The sequence below is a fragment of the Anolis carolinensis genome, unplaced genomic scaffold (genome assembly GCF_035594765.1).
Source record: "Anolis carolinensis isolate JA03-04 unplaced genomic scaffold, rAnoCar3.1.pri scaffold_17, whole genome shotgun sequence".
NCBI classification, from domain to species: Eukaryota; Metazoa; Chordata; class Lepidosauria; order Squamata; family Dactyloidae; genus Anolis; species Anolis carolinensis.
The window spans coordinates 260,001-287,500 of record NW_026943827.1 but is presented as its reverse complement, the minus strand read 5'-3'; the positions used below and the strand labels follow the sequence as shown (position 1 = coordinate 287,500).

Genomic DNA, 27,500 nt, shown 5'->3' with positions numbered 1-27,500 from the left:
GCGAGCCGGCCGCCATCTTCTCCTTCGTCCTCCTTCCTCGGAGCCCGCCCTCGCCCCCTCCCTCCCTCCCATTGGCTGAGCCCGGGAGGCCCCGCCCACCGGAGGCCCCCCATTGGCCGCGTCCCGCTCAGCCCTCCTTTGACTGACGGGCCTTGTGTGGGCCTATTGAGGCCTGTGAAGCCACGGACTGGGAGTTGTAGTTCGCCCTCAACCGGGGACACTGGGACCCCCACCCAGGATGGGCCCGGACCGCCCTCGGCACACGGAGCCCCCAAGGTTGCATTTACGTTGCATTTCCTTTATCTTTCAATGTTTTTATTTTATTAATGGAATTTATCCCATTTTGTATTTCTCTCTCATCCATTGGCTGAGCCCGGGATGCCCCGCCCACCGGAGGCCCCCCATTGGCTGCGTCCCGCTCAGCGCTCCTTTGATTGACGGGCCTTGTGTGGGCCTATCTATCCATATATATAAAAGAGTGATGGCATCACGGCAGCGCACAAAACAACAAAAGTAAACACCCCACAACCTCGAAAATTGACAACACAACCCCAATAATAATAATAATATAAATAAGACATTAATAATAATAAAACATTAATATTAATAATATAAAATGATAGTAATAAGAAGAATAAAACTTTAATAATATAAATAAAACATCAGAAATAATATAAATAAAATGTTAATAATAATAATATAAATAAGACATTAATAATAATAATATAAATAAGACATTAATAATAATAAAACATTAATATTAATAATATAAAATGATAGTAATAAGAAGAATAAAACTTTAATAATATAAATAAAACACCAGAAATAATATAAATAAAATGTTAATAATAATAATAATATAAATAAGACATTAATAATAATAATATAAATAAGACATTAATAATAATAAAACATTAATATTAATAATATAAAATGATAGTAATAAGAAGAATAAAACTTTAATAATATAAATAAAACACCAGAAATAATATAAATAAAATGTTAATAATAGTAATATAAATAAGACATTAATAATAATAATATAAATAAGACATTAATAATAATAAAACATTAATATTAATAATATAAAATGATAGAAATTAGAAGAATAAAACTTTAATCTATATATATAAAAGAGTGATGGCATCACGGCAGCGGACAAAACAACAAAAGTAAACACCCCACAACCTCGAAAATTGACATCACAACCCCTCATCCATGCCTCTAGGTTGATACAACAAAAAGAAAAGAAAAATAAATTCCTAATTAGAGGGAGAGGAATAATTGTTTTTATCCAATTGCTAAGCTCCGCTCACTTGGTCTCCTAGCAACCCACTCAGCCCAGTGTTAATAAAATAATGATAAAAAAAATACAAATAATACAATAAAAAATTATGAAAAACACTAAAATAATTAATACAATAAAATACTATAACAAAATGACTAAAAAATAATACAACAAAATAATAAAATATAATAAATAAAAAAGATAAGTGACAATAAAATTAATTTAAAAAAATACAAATAACGTCAAATAAAAATTCCACAACAAGTTTTAACCGATACCACCACCACTTTGCCACAGCAACGCGTGGCCGGGCACAGCTAGTCTATATATATAAAAGAGTGATGGCATCACGGCGATTCACAAAACAACAAAAGTACAGGCCCCCCAACCTCAAAATTTGACAACACAACCCATCATCCACGCCTCTAGGTTGATACAACAAAAAGAAAAGAAAAATAAAATCCTAATTAGAGGGAGAGCAATAATTTTTTTTATCCAATTGCTGCCAGTTTAGAGGGCTAATCTCTGCCTACTTGGTTGCCTAGCAACCAAGGGACAGCCAGGGTTCAGTTAGGGGACAGGCAGATTTAGGCCTCACTTAGGATTCTTCCACAGATTATCTAATTTGCACTGGATTATATGGCAGTGTAGACTCAAGGCCCTTCCACACAGCTATATAACCCATTTAGAATCTTATATTATCTGCTTTGCACTGGATTATCTTGACTCCGCACTGCCATATAATCCACTTCAGTGGGCATTTTATACAGCTGTGAAGAAGGGGCCTCATATAATCCATTTCTGAGCAGATAATATAAGATTAGAAATATACAGTAGAGTCTCACTTATCCAACGTAAACAGGCCGGCAGGATAAGTGAATATGTTGGATAATAAGAAGGGATTCAGGAAAAGCCAATTAAACATCAAATTAGGTAATCGTTATACAAATTAAGCACCAAAACATCATATTATACAACAAATTTGACAGAAAAAGTAGTTCCATGCGCAGTAATGCTATGTAGTAATTACAGTAGAGTCTCACTTATCCAACGTTCTGGATTATCCAACGCATTTTTGTAGTCAATGCTTTCAATATATCGTGATATTTTGGTGCTAAATTCATAAATACAGTAATTACTATATAGAATTACTGTGTACTGAACTACTTTTTCTGACAAATTTGTTTAACATGATGTTTTGGTGCTTAATTTGTAAAATCATAACTTAATTTGATGTTTAATAGGCTTTTCCTTAATCCCTCCTTATTATCCAACATATTCGCTTATCCAACGTTCTGCCGGCCCGTTTATGTTGGATAAGTGAGACTACTGTACTGTATTTACAAATTTACCACTAAAATATCACAATGAATTTAAAACACTGACTACAAAAACATTGATTATGAAAAGGCAGACTGCGTTGGATAATCCAGAACATTGTATAAGCAAATGTTGGATAAGTGAGATTCTACTTTAATATGAAATAATTACTGGGATAGAATAATGCAGAACAATATAATCTCTAAAACCAGGACAGTAAATAAACAGGGGAATTCCACACAGGAAACAATCAGGGCCAGCTAACACCTCCCAACAAAGTATTCCCATCATCAAAGTCTGGAAAATCCTCTGTTTTCTCAGGGCCACAGACAGTAGAAGCACATAAAATATCGCAAACAACACCACTCTGAAAACAAGGGAATTCCAGACAGGAAACAATCAGGGCCAGCTAACACCTCCCAACAAAAAATTCACTCAGGGAGGAAACAGCCAGGCTTTAAAGCTGCAAGGCCATTACATCCTAATCATTTTTCCTAATTGCAGCATTCATACTTGCCTCCAACAAACAAACAAAAACCAATCAGAAATATTGTATATTCACAACCTTTGGGAAATAATATCCCCTGATGGCGCAGCGTGTTAAAGCGCTGAGCTGCTGAACTTCTGGACCGAAAGGCCACAGGTTTGCATTGGGGGAGCGGAGAGAGCCCCCACTGTTAGCTCCAGCTTCTGCCAACCCAGAAGTTCAAAAACATGCAAATGTGAGTGCATCAATAGGTACTGCTCCGGCGGGAAGGTAACGCCGCTCCATGCAGTCATCCCACATGACCTTGGAGGAGTCTACGGACAACGCCGGCTCTTCGGCTTAGAAATGGAGATGAGCACCAACCCCCAGAGTCAGACACGACTGGACTTAATGTCTGGGGAAAACCTTGACCCTTGACCTTAACTACCACCAATTCCTCAAGACTTTATTTCCCATACCACCAGACTTCGCCACAGCAACGCGTGGCTGGGCACAGCTAGTCTATATATATAAAAGAGTGATGGCATCACGGCAGCGGACAAAACAACAAAACTACAGGCCCCCCAACCTCGAAATTTTATTTATATTATTTCTGGTGTTTTATTTATATTATTAAAGTTTTATTCTTCTTATTACTATCATTTTATATTATTAATATTAATGTTTTATTATTATTAATGTCTTATTTATATTATTATTATTGTTGTTTTATTTATATTATTATTATTAACATTTTATTTATATTATTTCTGATGTTTTATTTATATTAATAAAGTTTTATTCTTCTTATTACTATCACTTTATATTATTATTATTATTATTAATGTTTTATTATTAATAATAATGTGTATATTATGGTTTTATTTTATTGTATGACACAGCAAACAAGATAGACATGCTGGATTTCATATCACAAAATCACAAGTCGAACACTTTATTATTATTATTATTATTATTATTGACACAACAACGTTGTATGACACAGCAAACAAGATAGATATGCTGGATTTCGTTTCACAAAATTACAAATCGAACACTTTGTTTAGGACTGTGTGATGTATTTTCGGATAATACACGCAGATCCCAGCAGGGTGGCCTTTTGTAGTTGCCAGATCGTGAGTTTGTCAATGTCTATTGTTTCCAAATGCCGGCTGAGATCTTTTGGCACGGCACCCAGGTTTTCTTGTACTGATTCTGCTCTAGTTTGTAGTGCGGTTTTCTTGTACTGATTCTGCTCTAGTTTGTAGTGCGGTTTTCTTGTACTGATTCTGCTCTAGTTTGTAGTGCGGTTTTCTTGTACTGGTTCTGCTCTAGTTTGTAGTGCGGTTTTCTTGTACTGATTCTGCTCTAGTTTGTAGTGCGGTTTTCTTGTACTGATTCTGCTCTAGTTTGTAGTGCGGTTTTCTTGTACTGATTCTGCTCTAGTTTGTAGTGCGGTTTTCTTGTACTGGTTCTGCTCTAGTTTGTAGTGCGGTTTTCTTGTACTGATTCTGCTCTAGTTTGTAGTGCGGTTTTCTTGTACTGATTCTGCTCTACTTTGTAGTGCGGTTTTCTTGTACTGATTCTGCTCTAGTTTGTAGTGCGGTTTTCTTGTACTGGTTCTGCTCTAGTTTGTAGTGCGGTTTTCTTGTACTGATTCTGCTCTAGTTTGTAGTGCGGTTTTCTTGTACTGATTCTGCTCTACTTTGTAGTGCGGTTTTCTTGTACTGGTTCTGCTCTAGTTTGTAGTGCGGTTTTCTTGTACTGATTCTGCTCTACTTTGTAGTGCGGTTTTCTTGTACTGGTTCTGCTCTAGTTTGTAGTGCGGTTTTCTTGTACTGATTCTGCTCTAGTTTGTAGTGCGGTTTTCTTGTACTGATTCTGCTCTAGTTTGGAGTGCGGTTTTCTTGTACTGATTCTGCTCTAGTTTGTAGTGCGGTTTTCTTGTCCTGATTCTGCTCTAGTTTGTAGTGCGGTTTTCTTGTCCTGATTCTGCTCTAGTTTGTAGTGCGGTTTTCTTGTACTGATTCTGCTCTAGTTTGTAGTGCGGTTTTCTTGTACTGATTCTGCTCTAGTTTGTAGTGCGGTTTTCTTGTACTGATTCTGCTCTAGTTTGTAGTGCGGTTTTCTTGTACTGATTCTGCTCTAGTTTGTAGTGCGGTTTTCTTGTCCTGATTCTGCTCTAGTTTGTAGTGCGGTTTTCTTGTACTGATTCTGCTCTAGTTTGTAGTGCGGTTTTCTTGTACTGATTCTGCTCTAGTTTGTAGTGCGGTTTTCTTGTACTGATTCTGCTCTAGTTCGTAGTGCGGTTTTCTTGTACTGATTCTGCTCTAGTTCGTAGTGCGGTTTTCTTGTACTGATTCTGCTCTACTTTGTAGTGCGGTTTTCTTGTACTGGTTCTGCTCTAGTTTGTAGTGCGGTTTTCTTGTACTGATTCTGCTCTAGTTTGGAGTGCGGTTTTCTTGTACTGATTCTGCTCTAGTTCGGAGTGCGGTTTTCTTGTACTGATTCTGCTCTAGTTTGTAGTGCGGTTTTCTTGTACTGATTCTGCTCTAGTTTGTAGTGCGGTTTTCTTGTACTGATTCTGCTCTAGTTTGGAGTGCGGTTTTCTTGTACTGATTCTGCTCTAGTTTGTAGTGCGGTTTTCTTGTACTGATTCTGCTCTAGTTTGGAGTGCGGTTTTCTTGTACTGATTCTGCTCTAGTTTGTAGTGCGGTTTTCTTGTACTGATTCTGCTCTAGTTTGGAGTGCGGTTTTCTTGTACTGATTCTGCTCTAGTTTGTAGTGCGGTTTTCTTGTACTGATTCTGCTCTAGTTTGGAGTGCGGTTTTCTTGTACTGATTCTGCTCTAGTTTGGAGTGCGGTTTTCTTGTACTGATTCTGCTCTAGTTTGTAGTGCGGTTTTCTTGTACTGGTTTTTTGTCTGCTGTGCTTTGAAGAGTTTCTGATTTTTGACTTCAATCAAAGCAGGTTATTATTATTATAGTCCTGCCTGAATTCCTTCCTTCCCTGGAATGCAGGGAGGGGCCTGGATTTCCTTCCATGGACTCAATGGACGGCCGCAAGGAAAAGGTCAGGAAATAGCCACGATTATAATAAGATGCTTCTTCTTTCTTTTTCCTTCCAAAAAGCAGAACGAAATCTAAGTGTCAAGCGAAGCGAATGGGGAGCAGATGCTTCTTCTCGTTCAAGAAAAGCGTGAAAAAGGGAGGAAAAGAGCATGAAAGTCCCCATTGAGAGGAGAAGAACCAGGAGGAGAAGGAAGAGCAGGTCAGGAAGAGAGACAGACAGACAGAGATCATGACATTATTAGATTATAATACATTGTTTGTATTTTTAATATCAGTATAAAATATTATATAATAATATAATATAATGCATTATTAATATTAATATTATATTTATAATATAACAATATTACATTACTAATATAATATTTATAAGATGTTATTAATACATTCGTAATATATTATATATTAATAATATCAATAATGCATTATATTATATTAGTAATAATATAATGAAATTGATATTATTAATAAATAGTATATAATAATATAATATAATACATTATTAATATATTAATAATATTAATTTCATTATATTATTATTAATATATAATGCATTATTAATATATAATATTTTATTTATTTATTTATTTGCATATATTATATATTAATAATATTAATAATGCATTATATTATATTAATAATAATATAATGAAATTAATATTATTAATAAATAATATATAATAATATAATATAATACATTATTAATATATTAATATTAATTTCATTATATTATTATTAATAATGCTATATTATTTTATATACTACATAATAAATAAATCATTATATTATTATTACATTATAAATATAATAATGTTATAATGTATTATAATATGAATAATAATGTATTATATTATATTAATAATGTATTAATAACAAATATAATATTATAAAATAAAATTAGTTACGTATTATTATATTATTATATTAATTAATATTATATTAATAATATTAATAATGCATATTATATTAATAATATTAATAATGCTATATTATATATACTACATAATAGATACATCCTTATATTATTACATTATTACTAATAATGTTATAATGTATTATTATAACATTATGAGTCCCCGCGGGGAGATGGTGGTGGGGTATAAATAAATTTTAAATCTTATTTATTATTATTATTAATAATCAAATAAATAAATTTTAAAATTTTAAAATAAATAAATTTTAAATCTTATTTATTATTATTATTATTATTATTATTATATGAATAACAATAATACATTATATATTATATTTATTAATAACTAGTATTAGTAATGCATTATTATATTATATTATATTATATTAATAATATTAATAGTATATTATATTATTATATCTATTATCAATATTATTAGTTTATTATATTAATATATTTTAATAATATTAATCATGTATTGTATTAATAACAACTGTATTATATTTGTTAATAAAATAAATAATGTCATATTATATATTAAAAATATTAGTGTTGTAATATTATTAATTATATTATATTAATTTTATTATTTAATATGAATAATACATTTTATTTTATTTATAATATATTACATATATCAATCATATTAATAATGTATTAATAATGATGTAATAATATTACATACTTACATTACATTATAATGTTATATTACATTATATTAATATTAATAACATAATATTAATAATGCATTATATTCTCTTTATATTATACTACTTATTAAATATATTAGTATGTATTACATTGTATTAGTATTATATTATCTTAATATGCTATACTATTATCTATACTGCATAACAGATACATCATTATAATATTATAATATATTATTGTATCATATAATTATATCATATATGTTATTATATTATTATTGCAACATATTATGCTATATAATAATATTATATCACACTACATTATATTACCTTATAATATATTATTATATCATCTATTATAATAATATATTATACTATACTACATTATACTACATTATGCTGTTGTAGTAATAATATAATATAATATATACTGTATATATTATATTATACATATTATTATATTAAAGACATGGAGGACCAGGCTCTTCTTCTTCCAGAAAACAAACAAACAATAAGGAAGGTAAGAAATTATATTATATTAATGAGATATATTCACAATATTTCTATGATATTTCAGTATATGATATTATATTACATCTGGAATTAAGTGAATTCATTAGCATTTTCTTTATTCTTACTTTCCTTAAATATATGATAATATCAACTATAATAATAATATATTAATAATAATAATAATAATAACAAATATCATAATAATATAAATTAATATATATTAAAATAATCATACAATATGATATAATATAATATAATATAATAATATATTATTAATAATAATATAATAATATATAATATATAATATATATTTCTATATTTATTGTACTTATATAACCGTATACATATTATGTATGTATGTAACTATGTAACAATATAATATATTAATATATTAAATTAATGTTATAATATAATATATTAAATATTTTAAACAAAATAGTATATTAAAATTAATATAATTATAAAAATATAATATATATAAATGTTATATTAACATTTATATATAATAGTTCTAATAATATATATTATAAAATTACATAAAACAATGTAAAAAAGCATTAATAAAATAATAATGATTTCATAAAATAATAAAAAATTATCATTATAAATTACTATTATATTGATTATATTATTTATTAGTAGAATAAATTTATTATTATAATAAAATAATGATTAGAAGTAATAATACAATATACAAAATAAAAATAATTTTAATAACAATAAAATTATTTATTATTTCATTACTTATTATCAGAATAAATGTAGAATAATTAATATTAATAATATAATATACAGAATAATATTATTTTTATAAAATTATAATGATTAGAAATAATAATACAATATACAAACTAAAAATAATTTTAATAACAATAACATATTTATTATATTACTATTAAATAATTATTAGAATAAATTTAGAATAATTAGTAATAATAATATACAGAATAATAATATTATTTTTATAAGATTATAATGATTAGAAATAATACAATATACAAACTAAAAATAATTTTAATAATAACAATAAAATTATTTATTATTTTATTACTTATTATTAGAATAAATTTAGAATAATTAGTAATAATAAAAATATAATATACAAAATAATAATAATAAAATAATAATGCTTTCATAAAATAATAAAATGTATTATAATAAGTATAAATTGTTATAACAATAAAATTATTATTATAATAAAAGTATAATGATTAGAAATAATAATACAATATACAAAATAAAAATAATTTTAATAACAATAAAATTATTTATTATTTCATTACTTATTATTAGAATAATTATTAGAATAAATTTAGAATATTAATAATATAATATACAGAATAATATTATTTTTATAAAATTATAATGATTAGAAATAATAATACAATATACAAACTAAAAATAATTTTAATAACAATAACATACTTATTACATTACTATTAAATAATTATTAGAATAAATTTAGAATAATTAGTAATAATAATATGCAGAATAATAATATTATTTTTATAAAATTATGATTAGAAATAATACAATATACAAACTAAAAATAATTTTAATAATAACAATAAAATTATTTATTATTTTATTACTTATTATTAGAATAAATTTAGAATAATTAGTAATAATAAAAATATAATATACAAAATAATAATAATAAAATAATAATGCTTTCATAAAATAATAAAATGTATTATAATAAGTATAAATTGTTATAACAATAAAATTATTATTATAATAAAAGTATAATGATTAGAAATAATAATACAATATACAAAATAAAAATAATTTTAATAACTATAAAATTATTATTTCATTACTTATTATTAGAATAATTATTAGAATAAATTTAGAATATTAATAATATAATATACAGAATAATATTATTTTTATAAAATTATAATGATTAGAAATAATAATACAATATACAAACTAAAATAATTTTAATAACCATAACATACATATTACATTACTATTAAATAATTATTAGAATAAATTTAGAATAATTAGTAATAATAATATGCAGAATAATAATATTATTTTTATAAGATTATAATGATTAGAAATATACAAACTAAAAATAATTTATTTATTATTTTATTACTTATTATTAGAATAATTATTAGAATAAATTTATAATAATTATTAATAATAATAATATAATATACAGATTAATAATAATAATAATAATAATAATAATAATAATAATAATAATAATATTAATAATAATAAAATTATTCAGTGGGTTTTTTCTTTCATTCTGGGGTGAATCCAGGTGGCTGGATTCCTTGTTCTGCTCTGTTTCCTTAATCCTTAATCCTGAGCCATTAAAAGTCATGAGACGCTTAAAATACAGAAAAAGGATTGTTGCTCCTGCCATTGGAATGCATTGCAATCCATCCGCACCCCTTTTCGCGCCCCAAAGCAAAATAATTCTTTACACCAATTTATCATGGCTTTCATTTTTTTCATTCCATCTAAGAACATCTGTTCTTCTTCTTCTTATCATCATCATCATCATTATTATTATCCATTATATTATAATATTATTATTAAACATAGTTATTATAATATATTGTTAATTTTATTACCCATTATTTATATTATTATTATCATTATTATTATTATTATCCATTATATTATAATATATTGTTAATTTTATTACCCATTATTTATATTATTATTATTATTATTATTATTATTATTATTATTATTATTATCCATTATATTATAATATTATTATTAAACATAGTTATTATAATATATTGTTAATTTTATTACCCATTATTTATATTATTATTATCATTATTATTATTATTATTATCCATTATATTATTATTGTATGAAACAGCAAACAAGATAGACATGCTGGATTTCGTATCACAAAATCACAAGTCGAACACTTCCCAAGTGTCTAGGACTGTGTGATGTATATTATTATTATTATTATTATTATTATTATTATTATTATGACACAGCAAAAAAGATAGACATGCTGGATTTCGTGTCACAAAATCACAAGTCGAACACTTCCCAAGTGTCTAGGACTGTGTGATGTATTATTATTATTATTATTATTATTATTATTATTATTATTACGACACAGCAAACAAGATAGACATGCTGGATTTCGTGTCACAAAATCACAAGTCGAACTCTTCCCAAGTGTCTAGGACATGTATTTTCGGATTATTATTATTATTATTATTATTATTATTATTATTATTATTATTATCGTCGGGTTCCTTGGAACCATCAAAATGAACAAAACCTGACAGGGAGCATTAAAAAAAACTCTACAATCTGGACAGTAAATATAATATATTGTTAATTTTATTACCCATTATTTATATTATTATCATTATTATTATTATTATTATTATTATTATTATTATTATTATTATTATCCATTATATTATAATATTATTATTAAACATAGTTATTATAATATATTGTTAATTTTATTACCCATTATTTATATTATTATCATTATTATTATTATTATCCATTATATTATAATATTATAATATATTATCATTATTATTATTATTATTATTATTATTATCCATTATATTATAATATTATTATTAAACATAGTTATTATAATATATTGTTAATTTTATTACCCATTATTTATATTATTATTATTATTATTATTATTATTATTATTATTATCCATTATATTATAATATTATAATATATTATCATTATTATTATTATTATTATTATCCATTATATTATAATATTATTATTAAACATAGTTATTATAATATATTGTTAATTTTATTACCCATTATTTATATTATTATTATCATTATTATTATCCATTATATTATAATATTATTATTAGACATAGCTTTTATAATATATTGTTAATTTTATTACCCATTATTTATATTATTGTTATCATTATTATTATCCATTATATTATAATATTATTGTTAAACATAGTTATTATAATATATTGTTAATTTTATTACCCATTATTTATATTATTATCATTATTATTATTATTATCCATTATATTATAATATTATTATTAAACTTAGCTTTTATAATATATTGTTAATTTTATTACCCATTATTTATATTATTATTATCATTATTATTATTATCCATTATATTATAATATATTGTTAATTTTATTACCCATTATTTATATTATTATCATTATTATTATTATTATTATCCATTATATTATAATAATATTATTAAACATAGTTATTATAATATATTGTTAATTTTATTACCCATTATTTATATTATTATTATTATTATTTTATTATGACACAGCAAACAAGATAGGTAAGCTGGATTTCGTGTCATAAAACCACAATATATAGTATTTTCCCAGACAGGAAACAACCTGAGCCAGCTAACACCTCCCAACAAAGGATTCCCCCTCAGAGTCATTATTATTATTATTATTATTATTATTATTATTATTATTATTATTATTATTATTATTGTATGAAACAGCAAACAAGATAGATATGCTGGATTTCGTATCACAAAATCACAAGTCGAACACTTCCCAAGTGTCTAGGACTGATGTATTTTCGGATAATGCTTATTATTATTATTATTATTATTATTATTATTATTATTATTATTATTATCGTTGGGTTCCTTGGAACCATCAAAATGAACAAAACCTGACAGGGAGCATTAAAAAAAAAACTCTACAATCTGGACAGTAAATAAAGAACGACACTCTGAAAATATGGGAATCCCAGTACAAACTAGATTCTGCTCTAGTTTGTAGTGCGGTTTTCTTGTACTGATTCTGCTCTAGTTTGTAGTGCGGTTTTCTTGTACTGATTCTGCTCTAGTTTGTAGTGCGGTTTTCTTGTCCTGATTCTGCTCTAGTTTGTAGTGCGGTTTTCTTGTACTGATTCTGCTCTAGTTTGTAGTGCGGTTTTCTTGTCCTGATTCTGCTCTAGTTTGTAGTGCGGTTTTCTTGTACTGATTCTGCTCTAGTTTGTAGTGCGGTTTTCTTCTGCTGATTCTGCTCTAGTTTGTAGTGCGGTTTTCTTGTACTGATTCTGCTCTAGTTTGTAGTGCGGTTTTCTTCTGCTGATTCTGCTCTAGTTTGTAGTGCGGTTTTCTTGTACTGATTCTGCTCTAGTTTGTAGTGCGGTTTTCTTGTCCTGATTCTGCTCTAGTTTGTAGTGCGGTTTTCTTGTACTGATTCTGCTCTAGTTTGTAGTGCGGTTTTCTTGTCCTGATTCTGCTCTAGTTTGTAGTGCGGTTTTCTTGTACTGATTCTGCTCTAGTTTGTAGTGCGGTTTTCTTCTGCTGATTCTGCTCTAGTTTGTAGTGCGGTTTTCTTGTACTGATTCTGCTCTAGTTTGTAGTGCGGTTTTCTTGTACTGATTCTGCTCTAGTTTGTAGTGCGGTTTTCTTGTCCTGATTCTGCTCTAGTTTGTAGTGCGGTTTTCTTGTACTGATTCTGCTCTAGTTTGTAGTGCGGTTTTCTTGTACTGATTCTGCTCTAGTTCGTAGTGCGGTTTTCTTGTACTGATTCTGCTCTAGTTCGTAGTGCGGTTTTCTTGTACTGATTCTGCTCTAGTTCGTAGTGCGGTTTTCTTGTACTGATTCTGCTCTAGTTCGTAGTGCGGTTTTCTTGTACTGATTCTGCTCTATTTCGTAGTGCGGTTTTCTTGTACTGATTCTGCTCTAGTTTGTAGTGCGGTTTTCTTGTACTGGTTTTTCGTCTGCTGTGCTTTGAGGAGTTTCTGATTTTTGACTTCAATCAAAGCAGGTTCTTCACTTTGCTTGACATATTCTGCCAGGGCATGTTCTTCTTCTTTGACTGCTTGTTTTACTTGTAAGAGTCCTCTGCCCCCTGATCTTCGAGGCAGATAGAGCCGGTCAACATCACTGCGAGGGTGCAGTGAATGATGAATGGTCATGAGTTTTCTTGTTTTTCTGTCCAAATTGTCCAGTTCCGCCTGTGTCCAGTTTATGATGTATATCTTATGACAGGTATGGCCCAGGTGTTTATGGCCTTGATGGTGTTGCCTCCAGTGAGCTTTCTTGTGAGAATTTTTCTGACCCTTTGTGTGTATTCTTTGCTGACCACAGTTTTCACATGTTCGTGCTTGATGTTGTCCAGATGTAGTATGCCCAGATATTTATAGGCCTCTGGCTGGTGACACTTTATTGTTTGGCCATTAGGCATATTTATGCCCTCACTTTCAATGATTTTTCCCTTCTTCAATCCCACTGTCGAACACTTGTCCAAACCAAACTCCATGCTGATATCAGTGCTAAAAATTTGGACAGTGTTAGTCAGAGACTGGGTTTCAGTTTCCGTTTTTCCATACAGCGTCAGGTCATCCATGTACATCAGATGCGAAATTTTGTGAGATTTCTTAGATGTTTGATAGCCGAGATTTGTTTTTTGTAAGATTGTTGACAGAGGGATCGTGGCAATAATGAAAATCAGAGGGGACCATGAGTATTATTATTATTATTATTTATTAAAAAAAATTTTTTTGATTGAGTTTTCAAATAAAATTTACAGTAAGTGTTTTAAGAACACATTGGGTGCTTAGAAGAAAAAGTGCAATGAGTGAGTAGAAATTGAAAAAGGAGAAAAAAAAGAGGAAAAAAAAGGAAAAAGGGGAAAATAAAATAAAATAAACAGAAATATAATATAATTGGTCACTTCCATCTCTTACACAGATATTTAAAGAAAAATTTCTATCTTTAATTAGTCTTTCCGTTCGTTCTGCTTTGGTGTCAGCCTTTTCTCTTTTTTTTTTTTTTTTTTTAATTCTTCCATCATTCACGTTAGATTTTCTATTGGGGTTAAATTAGCACCTTCATTTGCCTTTCAATCAAAAAATTCTTAACCAGGTCCCAGTTTGTTTGCTTTTTGGGAATGCCATAGTTATTTTTGAGTAAATACGTCAATTTATCCATGTTCATTATTTCCAAAATCTTAACTAGCCATTGGCTCAGCTCCGGAATTTCTTTCTTTTTCCAATATCTGGCATAAACTATTCTTGCAGCTATTATGAGATAATTGAAAAGAATTTCTTTTATCTTTATCCTTTTCTATATTAATCATCCCCAGAAGAAAGTATTTGGGATCTAGTTCTATATTAATTTGCAACATCTTTTGTATTGTTTGACGGATTTTCTTCCAATAGTTTTTCGCCTTTTTACAAGTCCATCAACAATTTTTATTATTATTATTATTATTATTATTATTATTATTATTATTATTATTATTATTATTATTATCCATTACTGTTGTAGTCCAGCCTGTGATAGTGTATTGATGCAGGTGGAGAGTGTAATGAGCTTGAAGATCGGAGGCATGACTTTTGTAAACAAACAGGATCTTCCAAGGTCGGCTCTCCTTCGAGAAAAAGGGGAAGGCCAATTGTTATTTGGTGGGAAAGTGAAACGAAATGTTTTGAATTTATTGTTTATTGTTTATTTGTTTCCATTTCCAGGGCCCGACGTGGACGCTGCTGCTGTGCGTGTCTGCGGCCGGGATCGGAGGGACGTTCCAATATGGCTACAACGTGTCCGTCATCAACGCCCCGACCGAGGTCGAGCCCCGCCCACTTTCCGTTCCGCTCAAGCCCCACCCCATTCTACAGTTAGCCCCGCCCCCTCTTAAAGGGCCCTCGCCCATTTAATGTCTTTCTTCCTTTTTTCCGTCCTCAGCACATCCAGGGGTTCTTGAACGCGACGTGGTGGGAGCGCTACGGGGTCCCCCTCCAGCCGGACTTCCTGACGTTTCTGTGGTCGGTCGTGGCGTCCGTCTTCTCCCTTGGGGGGCTCTGCGGGGCGCATCTCGGGGGGGCACTCGCTGTACGCATCGGCCGGTATGCACCTCATTAATATTCAGTAATATTATAATTACTTTCATCTGCCAGTATGGGTTCATTAATATTCATTATTATTATTATTATTATTATTATTATTATTATTATTATTATTATTATTTCTCGTACCTCATTAATATTCAGTAATATTAATAATTAGTTTCATCTGCCAGTATGGGTTCATCAATATTCATTATAATTATTATTATTATTATTATTATTATTATTATTATTATTATTATTTCTCGCACCTCATTAATATTCATTAATATTATAATTAGTTTCATCTGCCAGTATGGGTTCATCAATATTCATTATTATTATTATTTCTCGCACCTCATTAATATTCAGTAATATTATTAGTTTCATCTGCCAGTATGGGTTCATTAATATTCATTATTATTATTATTATTATTATTATTTCTCGTACCTCATTAATATTCAGTAATATTAATAATTAGTTTCATCTGCCAGTTTGGGTTCATTAATATTCATTATTGTTGTTGTTGTTTCTCGCACCTCATTAATATTCAGTAATATTATAATTAGTTTCATCTGCCAGTATGGGTTCATCAATATTCGTTATTATTATTATTATTATTATTATTATTATTATTATTATTATTATTTCTCGCACCTCATTAATATTCAGTAATATTATAATTAGTTCCATCTGCCAGTTTGGGTTCATTAATATTCATTATTGTTGTTGTTGTTTCTCGCACCTCATTAATATTCATTAATATTATAATTAGTTTCATCTGCCAGTATGGGTTCATTAATATTTATTATTATTATTATTATTATTATTATTATTATTATTATTATTATTTCTCGTACCTCATTAATATTCAGTAATATTATAATTAGTTCCATCTGCCAGTTTGGGTTCATTAATATTCATTATTGTTGTTGTTGTTGTTTCTCGCACCTCATTAATATTCAGTAATATTATAATTAGTTTCATCTGCCAGTATGGGTTCATTAATATTCATTATTATTATTATTATTGTTGTTGTTTCTTGCACCTCATTAATATTCAGTAATATTATAATTAGTTTCATCTGCTAGCATGGGTTCATTAATATTTATTATTATTATTATTTCTCGCACTTCATTAATATTCAGTAATATTATAATTAGTTCCATCTGCCAGTATGGGTTCATCAATATTCATTATTATTATTATTATTTCTCACACCTCATTAATATTCAGTAATATTAATAATTAGTTTCCTCTGCTAGTATGGGTTCATTAATATTCATATTATTATTATTATTTCTCACACCTCATTAATATTCAGTAATATTATTAGTTTCATCTGCTAGTATGGGTTCATTAATATTCATTATTATTGGTGTTGTTGTTGTTGTTTCTCGCACCTCATTAATATTCAGTAATATTATAATTCGTTTCATCTGACAGTATGGGTTCATTAATATTCATTATTATTATTATTATTATTATTATTATTATTATTATTATTATTATTGTTTCTCTATCATAGGAAAGGGGCGCTGCTGGCCAACAACGGGATAGCGCTGCTGGCGTCACTCTCAATGGGCCTCAGTTTCCCCACCGGACTCTATGAGCTCCTCATCCTCGGACGCTTCCTCATTGGCATCAACACAGGTAGCATTCATATATAATAAAAATAATAATAATAGTAATATCATATATAATACTAATAATAAATATATGATAATAACAATATGATATATAATACTAATAAATATAATATATGATAATATATATGTATAACAACAATAACATTTTATAGTAATATATAGAAGACTCTTACAAAGAAGAAGAACATGCCCTGGCAGAATATGTAAAGCAAAGTGAAGAACCTGCTTGGATTGAAGTCAAAAATCAGAAACTCCTCAAAGCACAGCAGACAAAAAATCAGTACAAGAAAACCGCACTACAAACTAGAGCTGACAGCTGTGTCATACAACAACAACAATAATAATAATAATAATAATGATGTTTTTGTGCCTTCTTTCTTTTCTGCATGGGTGGGCCTGTACAAAAAACCAGTACAAGAAAACCGCACTACAAACTAGAGCAGAATCAGTACAAGAAAACCGCACTACAAACTAGAGCAGAATCAGTACAAGAAAACCGCACTACAAACTAGAGCAGAATCAGTACAAGAAAACCGCACTACAAACTAGAGCAGAATCAGTACAAGAAAACCGCACTACAAACTAGAGCTGACAGCTGTGTCATACAATAATAATAATAATAATAATAATAATAATGATGATGTTTTTGTGCCTTCTTTCTTTTCCGCAGGGGTGGGCCTGTACAAAAAACCAGTACAAGAAAACCACACTATAAACTAGAGCTGACAGCTGTGTCATACAATAATAATAATGATGATGATGATGATGATGATGATGTTTTTGTGCCTTCTTTCTTTTCCGCAGGGGTGGGCCTGTACAAAAAACCAGTACAAGAAAACCGCACTACAAACTAGAGCTGACAGCTGTGTCATACAATAATAATGATGATGATGATGATGATGATGATGATGTTTTCGTGCCTTCTTTCTTTTCCGCAGGGGTGGGCCTGTACAAAAAACCAGTACAAGAAAACCGCACTACAAACTAGAGCTGACAGCTGTGTCATACAATAATGATGATGATGATGATGATGATGATAATGTTTTCGTGCCTTCTTTCTTTTCCGCAGGGGTGGGCCTGTACAAAAAACCAGTACAAGAAAACCGCACTACAAACTAGAGCTGACAGCTGTGTCATACAATAATGATGATGATGATGATGATGATGATGATGATAATGTTTTCGTGCCTTCTTTCTTTTCCGCAGTTGTGGGCCTGTACAAAAAACCAGTACAAGAAAACCGCACTACAAACTAGAGCTGACAGCTGTGTCATACAATAATAATAATAATAATGATGATGATGATGATGATGATGATGATGATGATGTTTTCGTGCCTTCTTTCTTTTCCGCAGGGGTGGGCCTGTGTGTGCAGCCGATGTACATTGGGGAGTCTGCCCCGAAGCACTTGCGGGGGGCTCTGGCCATGGGCTCCTCCATCTTCCTCACCGGAGGGATCCTCACCGGACAGGTCGTCGGCCTACGGTATTACCTATTTGCATAATAAGGGGCGGGGCCCCGAGGGGGAGGGGCCAGACAACTGGGAGGGGAAGGGGCGGGGCTTAGGAGCATAATACATATGGTGGGGAGGAGGAGGGAGGGAGGGGTCACATGGAAACAGTCACAAAAATATTCCGAAAAATAATGTTCAGAAAAATGTATTCAGAAAAATGTCTTCAGAAAAATATGTTCAGAAAAATGTATTCAGGAAAATATATATTCAGAAAAATAATGTTCAGAAAAATAATATTCAGAAAAATAATATTCAGAAAAATATATTCAGGAAAATATATTCAGAAAAATAATGTTCAGAAAAATGTATTCAGAAAAATATGTTCGGAAAAATATATTCAGGAAAATATATTCAAAAAAATAATGTTCAGAAAAATGTATTCAGAAAAATATATTCAGAAAAATAATATCCAGAAAAATATATTCAGGAAAATATATTCAGAAAAATAATGTTCAGAAAAATGTATTCAGAAAAATATGTTCGGAAAAATATGTTCAGAAAAATGTATTCAGGAAAATATATTCAGGAAAATAATATTCAGAAAAACAATATTTAGAAAAATAATATTCAGAAATATATATTCAGAAAAAATACTCTGAAAAATATATTCTGAAAAATATTCTGAAAGATATTCAGGAAAATATATTCAGAAAAATGTATTCAGAAAAATATGTTCAGAAAAATGTATTCAGGAAAATATATTCAGGAAAATAATATTCAGAAAAACAATATTTAGAAAAATAATATTCAGAAATATATATTCAGAAAAAATACTCTGAAAAATATATTCTGAAAAATATTCTGAAAGATATTCAGGAAAATATATTCAGAAAAATGTATTCAGAAAAATGTATTCAGAAAAATATATTCAGAAAAATATGTTCAGAAAAATATGTTCAGAAAAATATATTCAGAAAAATATATTCAGGAAAATATATTCTGAAAAATAATATTCAGAAAAATAATATTCAGAAAAATAATATTCAGAAAAAATACTCTGAAAAATATATTCTGAAAAATATTCTGAAAGATATTCAGGAAAATATATTCAGAAAAATATATTCTGAAAAATATTCTGAAAGATATTCAGGAAAATATATTCAGGAAAATATATTCAGAAAAATGTATTCAGAAAAATATGTTCAGGAAAATATATTCAGAAAAATAATGTTCAGAAAAAATGTATTCAGAAAAATATGTTCAGAAAAATGTATTCAGAAAAATACGTTCAGAAAAATAATATTCAGAAATATATATTCAGAAAAATATTCTGAAAAATATACAGTAGAGTCTCACTTATCCAACATAAATGGGCCAGCAGAATGTTGGATAAGCGAATATGTTGGATAATAAGGAGGGATTAAGGAAAAGCCTATTAAACATCAAATTAGGTTATGATTTTACAAATTAAGCACCAAAATATCATGTTATACAACAAATTTGACAGAAAAAGTAGTTCAATACACGGTAATGCTATGTAGTAATTATTTACGAATTTAGCACCAAAATATCGCGATGTATTGAAAACATTGACTACAAAAATGCGTTGGATAATCCAGAACGTTGGATAAGCTAGTGTTGGATAAGTGAGACTCTACAGTATTCTGAAAAATATTCCAAAAGATATTCAGGAATATAATGTTCAGATTCAATAAAATATTCACAGTATTATATCATTAAAATATTGGTTGAATTTTTTTTTCTTCACAGAAATAATCACTAACATTTTTCACAAAAATTCATTGGAATATAAAAATTTTCACAAAAGTATTTATGAATAATACCGATTGAAATATTAATTAAAAATATTCACAAAAATTATCGGGGGGGAAATCTGCAGAAATTTTCACAAAAATACTCACGAAATATGAATATATCTAATATATCTAATATATATATTCATATATATATGAATATATCTAATATTCAGAGGACGGGGTGAGCCAATGAGGAGGCAGTGGGCGTGGCCTAATACGTCTTTCTCTGGACCAATAGGGAGCTTCTGGGAGGCCCCGCCTACGCCCCGTTCCTGATTTCTTCCTGTTGGATTCCGGCTGTCATTCAATTATTGACACTTCCGTGGTTTCCCGAGAGTCCACGCTTCCTCTTCCTGGACAGGAAACAGGAAGAAAAGTGCCTCAAAGGTAAGGAAGTGGGGGGGAAATATCATATATTAATATTAATAATAATATTTTATATAATAATAATAATAATTATAATATTAATTGTCAAGATGCCTGAATGCAATCGGCACATCCAATGAAAAACAGGCTAAAACGTTCACAAAAATAATATAATATAACAATAATACAGAATAAGAATATACAATAATAATATATATCCTAATGTAATAATAGTAACATATAATAATAAAGAATAATAAAATATTGATATGTATTAGAAAAATACAATGATATAATAATAATAATAATAATATAATAATAATAATTATTATTATATCATTGTATTTTTCTATTACATATCAATATTTTGTTATTCTTTATTATTTTTATTATTCTTTATTATTGTTATCATTGTTATAATTATATCATTCTATAATAATAATATTATTATTATATCATTGTATTTTTCTATTACATATCAATATTTTATTATTCTTTATTATTTTTATAATTCTTTATTATTGTTATCATTGTTATAATTATATAATTCTATAATAATATTATTATTATTATTATATCATTGTATTTTTCTTACATATCAATATTTTATTATTCTTTATTATTTTTATTATTCTTGATTATTGTTATCATTGTTATAATTATATAATTCTATATTATTATTATTATTATATCATTGTATTTTTCTATTACATATCAATATTTTATTATTCTTTATTATTTTTATTATTCTTTATTATTGTTATCATTGTTATAATTATATAATTCTATAATATTATTATTATTATTATATCATTGTATTTTTCTATTACATATCAATATTTTATTATTCTTTATTATTTTTATTATTCTTTATTATTGTTATCATTGTTACAATTATATAATTCTATAATAATAATAATAATAATAATATGACAACATATAATACTACAGAATGAGAATATATCATAGCAATATAATATAATAGTAATAATAATAATAATATATTATTATTATTATTATTATTATTATTATTATAGAATGATATAATTATAACAATGCTGAGGAATATAACATTACTATAGAAAAACATATAATAGTAACATAACAATAATAATATAAGAATTTTAAAATAATACTATAATAATACATAATATTAATAATATGACAATATATAATACTACAGAATGAGAATATATCATAGCAATATAATATAAATAATAATAAGAATATATAATAATAATAGAATTATATAATTATAACAATGCTGAGGAATATAACATTACTATAGAATAACATATAATAGTAACATCATAATAATAATATAAGAATTTTTAAAAAATACTATAATAATACATAACATTAATAACATAATATTTTAATATTAATATGATTAATAATAACATATATATTAACATAATATTATTAATATATAATAATAATATAATAGAAGTATTACAATAAAAACATAATAATATAGTATATAATATTAGTAATACAGAGGAATATAACATTACTATAGAATAACATATAATAGTAACATAATAATAATAATATAAGAATTTTAAAATAATACTATAACAATACATAATATTAATAACATTATATTATTAATATTAATAAGATTAATAATATTTAATAACATATATATTAACATAATATTAATAATACTATAACAATACATAATATTAATAACATAATATTATTAATATTAATAAGATTAACAATATATAACATATAAACATATATATTGACATAATATTAATAATATATAATAATAATTAAATAGAAGTATTACAATAAAAACATAATAATATAGTATATAAAATTAATAATACAGAAAGAAAATATAATTACATTGCTATGGAAAAATACAAGTAATACGATATAATGATAATATGAGGACTTTATAATAATCATACAATATCATAAAATACAGATATTAATATAGAGGAATGCATAAAATTAATACAGAATAATTATATTCAATACAAATAGGCTCTTATCGATACATAGTGATGCCATTCGGTCTCAACAAGGCACCTTCCCTTTCTGTTCCAGCGCTGCGCTCCTTCCACGGTGGGCGTGGCCTTGTCGGCCACCTTGAAATGGAGGACATCCGCCGGGAGGGATCCGCCACGTCCTCGTCGGCCATCTTGAGGCCGTGGCAGCTCTTCTCTCGGGGGCGTGGCCTGCGCTGGCAGGTGCTCTTCATCGTCCTCCTCACCTGCGGGCAGCAGCTCAGCGGCATCAACGCCGTACGTCATATCCAAACGACAAGGGGCGGGGCTTTTCAATGAGCTTTTCAACAAGCCACGCCCCCTCACTTCCTGTTCACTTCCTGTTTCCTCCAGATCTACTTCTACGTAGGCTCCGTCTTCGAACAGGCCGGCATCCCGAAGGAGAAGATTCCCTACGCGACCTTAGGGACCGGCGCCTGCGAGTGCCTCACTGCCTTGACCTGCGTAAGGGACAAACAAACAAACAGGAAGGGGAGGGGCTTCAGGGCGGAAGTCAGGCCTAGCAGTCCATACGAAGCCTGTTAGGAGTCAGTATTAAGCGAGGCCTAGCAGTCGGTAGGAAGCCTATTAGAAGTCAGTAGAAAGCCTTCTAGGCCTCACTGTTCCTTAGGCCCCGCCCACCAGCTCCAGGGGACCTATGAGAAAGGGGCATGCAAATGAGGGGGAGGAGTCAATGGAAAGCCTATTAGGAGTCCATAGGCCCCACCCTCAGCTCTAGAGAACCTATGGGATGTAGGTATGCAAATGAAGGTATGCAAATGAAGGGGAGTGGCTTGAAGGGAGCGAGGTGTCACTCCTCCCCCTAATTTGCATGTCCTCTTCCCATAGGTTCCCTGCGGCTGGTGGGCGGGGCCTAAGGCACAGTGAGGCCTAGAAGGCTTCCTATTGACTTCTTATATGCTGAGGCCCCGCCCCTTGATGCGGGGAACCTATGGGAAGAGTGTATGCAAATGAAGGGGAGGAGCTTCAAGGGAGTCGATAGAAAGCCTCAAACCACGCCCCCTTCCAGATAACACTGTTAATTATGTAAATAAGCCCCTCCCCTTTACTACTTCTTCTGTTCCCAACTTGACTAAATGAATTCACATTCCAAAATGGCCGCCCTTTTGTCATCATTCGCAATTCAAAATGGCAGCTGGAACATATATTAATATAATTTTATATTATTATGCTACTGTGTATTATCATTACATAATTACATTATTTTAAATTATGATATATCATCCAATATGGCCGCCGAGTTGCCTTTAATCGCCATTCAAAATGGCCGGCGGCTTGTATTTATTCTCATTTTTTTGCGGTTTCTACGGAACATATATTTATATTATTATATTATTTATATATTATAATTATTTAATGTTAAAAAATTAAATAATGCAATGCTTTTGACACAAAATAAATAAATAATATTTAATTATATTATTTTACATTATCCAATATGGCCGCCGGGTTGTATTTATTCTCATTTTGTGCAGTTTCTATGGAACATATATTTATAGTATTATTATAATTTCTAATTATATAATTATATAATTTTACATTATTATATTTGTTATATTATCCAACATGGCCGCCGGGTTGCCTTTAATTGCCTTCCAAAATGGCCGCCGGGTTGTATTTATTCTCATTTGGTGTGGTTTCTATGGAACATATTATTATATTATATTATTATATTATTATATTATTTACATTATCATATATAATCCAATATGGCTTCCGGGATGCCTTTAATCACCTTTCAAAATGGCCACCGGTTTGTATTCATTCTCATTTGGTGCAGTTTCTATGAAACATATATTAATATTATTGTATTATTATTTTATTATATATTATAATTATATAATCCAATTATTTTACATTATCATATCCAATATGGCCACCGGGTTGCCTTTAATTGCCTTTCAAAATGGCCGCTGTATTTCTTCTCATTTTGTATGGTTTCTATGGAACATATATTTATACTATTATATTATTACATCATTATATATTATGATATTATTTTACATTATGATATAATATCCAATATGGCCACCGGGTTGCCTTTAATCGCCTTCCAAAATGGCCGCCAGGTTGTATTTATTCTCGTTTTGTGTGGTTTCCGTGGAACATATATTTATATTATTACATTATTATATACTATATTATACTATTACATTATTATATATTATATAATTTTATTATTTTACATTATGATATATTATCCAATATGGCCACCGTGTTGCCTTTAATGGCTTTCCAAAATGGCCGCCGGGTTGTATTTATTCTCGTTTCATGTGGTTTTCATGGAACATATATTTATATTATTATATATTATAATTATATAATTATATTATTTTACATTAATCGCCTTCCAAAATGGCCACCGGGTTGTATTTATTCTTGTTTCGTGCGGTTTCTGTGGAATATATGAATATTATTATATTATATTATTTTACATTATGATATATTATCCAATATGGCCACCGGGTTGCCTTTAATCGCCTACCAAAATGGCCGCCAGGTTGTATTTATTCTCGTTTAGTGTGGTTTCCGTGGAACATATATTAATATTATTATATTATTATATATTATAATTATATAATTATATTATTTTACATTATGATATATTATCCAATATGGCCGCCGGGTTGCCTTTAATCGCCTTCCAAAATGGCCGCCGGGTTGTATTTATTCTCGTTTAGTGTGGTTTCCGTGGAACATATATTAATATTATTATATTATTATATATTATAATTCTATAATTATATTATTTTACATTATGATATATTATCCAATATGGCCGCCGGGTTGCCTTTAATCGCCTTCCAAAATGGCCGCCAGGTTGTATTTATTCTCGCTTGGTGCAGTTTCTATGAAACATATATTAATATTATTATATTATTATTATAAATTATAATTATATAATTCAATTATTTTAAATTATCATATCCAATATGGCTGCCGGGTTGCCTTTAATCGCCTTCCAAAATGGCCGCCGGGTTGTATTTATTCTCGTTTAGTGTGGTTTCCGTGGAACATATATTAATATTATTACATTATTATATATTATAATTATATAATTATATTATTTTACATTATGATATATTATCCAATATGGCCGCCGGGTTGCCCTTAATCACCTTCCAAAATGGCCGCCGGATTGTTGTTATTCTCATTCCAAGGAGGGAAAGGGGGTGTGGTCTATGTAAATGCGGGAGAGGGGTGTGGCCTGGTGCCTGAGGAGGGCGTGGCCTATGCAAATGTGCTGAAGCCCCTCCCCTTTTGTCGTTTCCTTCTCCCAGGGCTTCCTGGTTGAGTCGATGGGCCGCCGGGCGCTGATCCTGGGCGGCTACACCTTGATGACCGTCTGGTGCGGACTCATGACCGTATCCCTGACCTTCCAGGTGAGTGGGCGGGGCTCCCGAAACACCTCCATCTTGAGGAAAAGGGGGCGGGGCCAATTGACAGAGGGGGCGGGGCTTGAGGAGAGACATAGAACCTGAACGGGAAGGTTTGAAATGGCCGCCCAGTTGTGTTTATTCGCAATCCAAAATGGCCATTGGGTTGTCTGTAATCATATTTCAAAATGGCCGCCCAGTTGAGTTTATTCGCAACCCAAAATGGCCGTTGGGTTGTCTGTAATCATATTTCAAAATGGCCGCCCAGTTGTGTTTATTCGCAATCCAAAATGGCCGTTGGGTTGTCTTTATTCATATTTCAAAATGGCCGCCCAGTTGAGTTTATTTGCAACCCAAAATGGACACCAATGGCCTTCAAATGGAATTTCAAAATGGCCACCCAGTTGTGTTTATTCGCAATCCAAAATGGCCGTTGGTTTGTCTGCAATCATATTTCAAAATGGCTGCCCAGTTGAGTTTATTTGCAACCCAAAATGGACACCAATGGCCTTCAAATGGAATTTCAAAATGGCCGCCCAGTTGTGTTTATTCGCAAACCAAAATGGCCGTTGGTTTGTCTGTAATCATATTTCAAAATGGCCACCCAGTTGAGTTTATTTGCAACCCAAAATGGACACCAATGGCCTTCAAATGGAATTTCAAAATGGCCGCCCAGTTGTGTTTATTCGCAAACCAAAATGGCCGTTGGGTTGTCTGTAATCATATTTCAAAATGGCTGCCCAGTTGAGTTTGTTTGCAACCCAAAATGGAC

The 27,500-nt window shown here is 29.3% G+C and overlaps 1 protein-coding gene and 1 long non-coding RNA gene across 6 annotated transcripts in view; one reads left to right on the top strand and one right to left on the bottom strand.

Annotated features, from left to right (window-relative positions):
* LOC134294605 (uncharacterized) overlaps positions 1-53 on the bottom strand; it is a 14,541-nt gene extending 14,488 nt beyond the window's left edge. Inside the window, exon 1 of the long non-coding RNA XR_010001411.1 lies at positions 1-53. This exon is cut by the window's left edge and continues 84 nt beyond it. This is a non-coding gene — a long non-coding RNA (uncharacterized LOC134294605).
* A 52-nt stretch (positions 54-105) lies between these two features.
* Positions 106-27,500, top strand: part of LOC103282984 (solute carrier family 2, facilitated glucose transporter member 11) — a 47,453-nt gene continuing 20,058 nt past the window's right edge. Inside the window, exons 1-11 of one of the 5 annotated variants that reach the window (XM_062966127.1) lie at positions 144-276; positions 6,209-6,344; positions 8,176-8,228; positions 15,691-15,789; positions 15,908-16,068; positions 17,577-17,701; positions 19,053-19,182; positions 21,206-21,354; positions 23,392-23,588; positions 23,685-23,795; positions 26,633-26,734. In XM_062966127.1, the coding sequence (XP_062822197.1) occupies positions 8,178-8,228; positions 15,691-15,789; positions 15,908-16,068; positions 17,577-17,701; positions 19,053-19,182; positions 21,206-21,354; positions 23,392-23,588; positions 23,685-23,795; positions 26,633-26,734 (1,125 nt within the window). In that variant the 5' untranslated portion in view covers positions 144-276; positions 6,209-6,344; positions 8,176-8,177. Of the gene's footprint in view, positions 277-4,857; positions 6,345-8,175; positions 8,229-15,690; positions 15,790-15,907; positions 16,069-17,576; positions 17,702-19,052; positions 19,183-21,205; positions 21,355-23,391; positions 23,589-23,684; positions 23,796-26,632; positions 26,735-27,500 lie in introns of those variants that run through there. The other 4 variants (XM_062966129.1, XM_062966128.1, XM_062966130.1 and 1 more) reach the window with 4 other exon arrangements.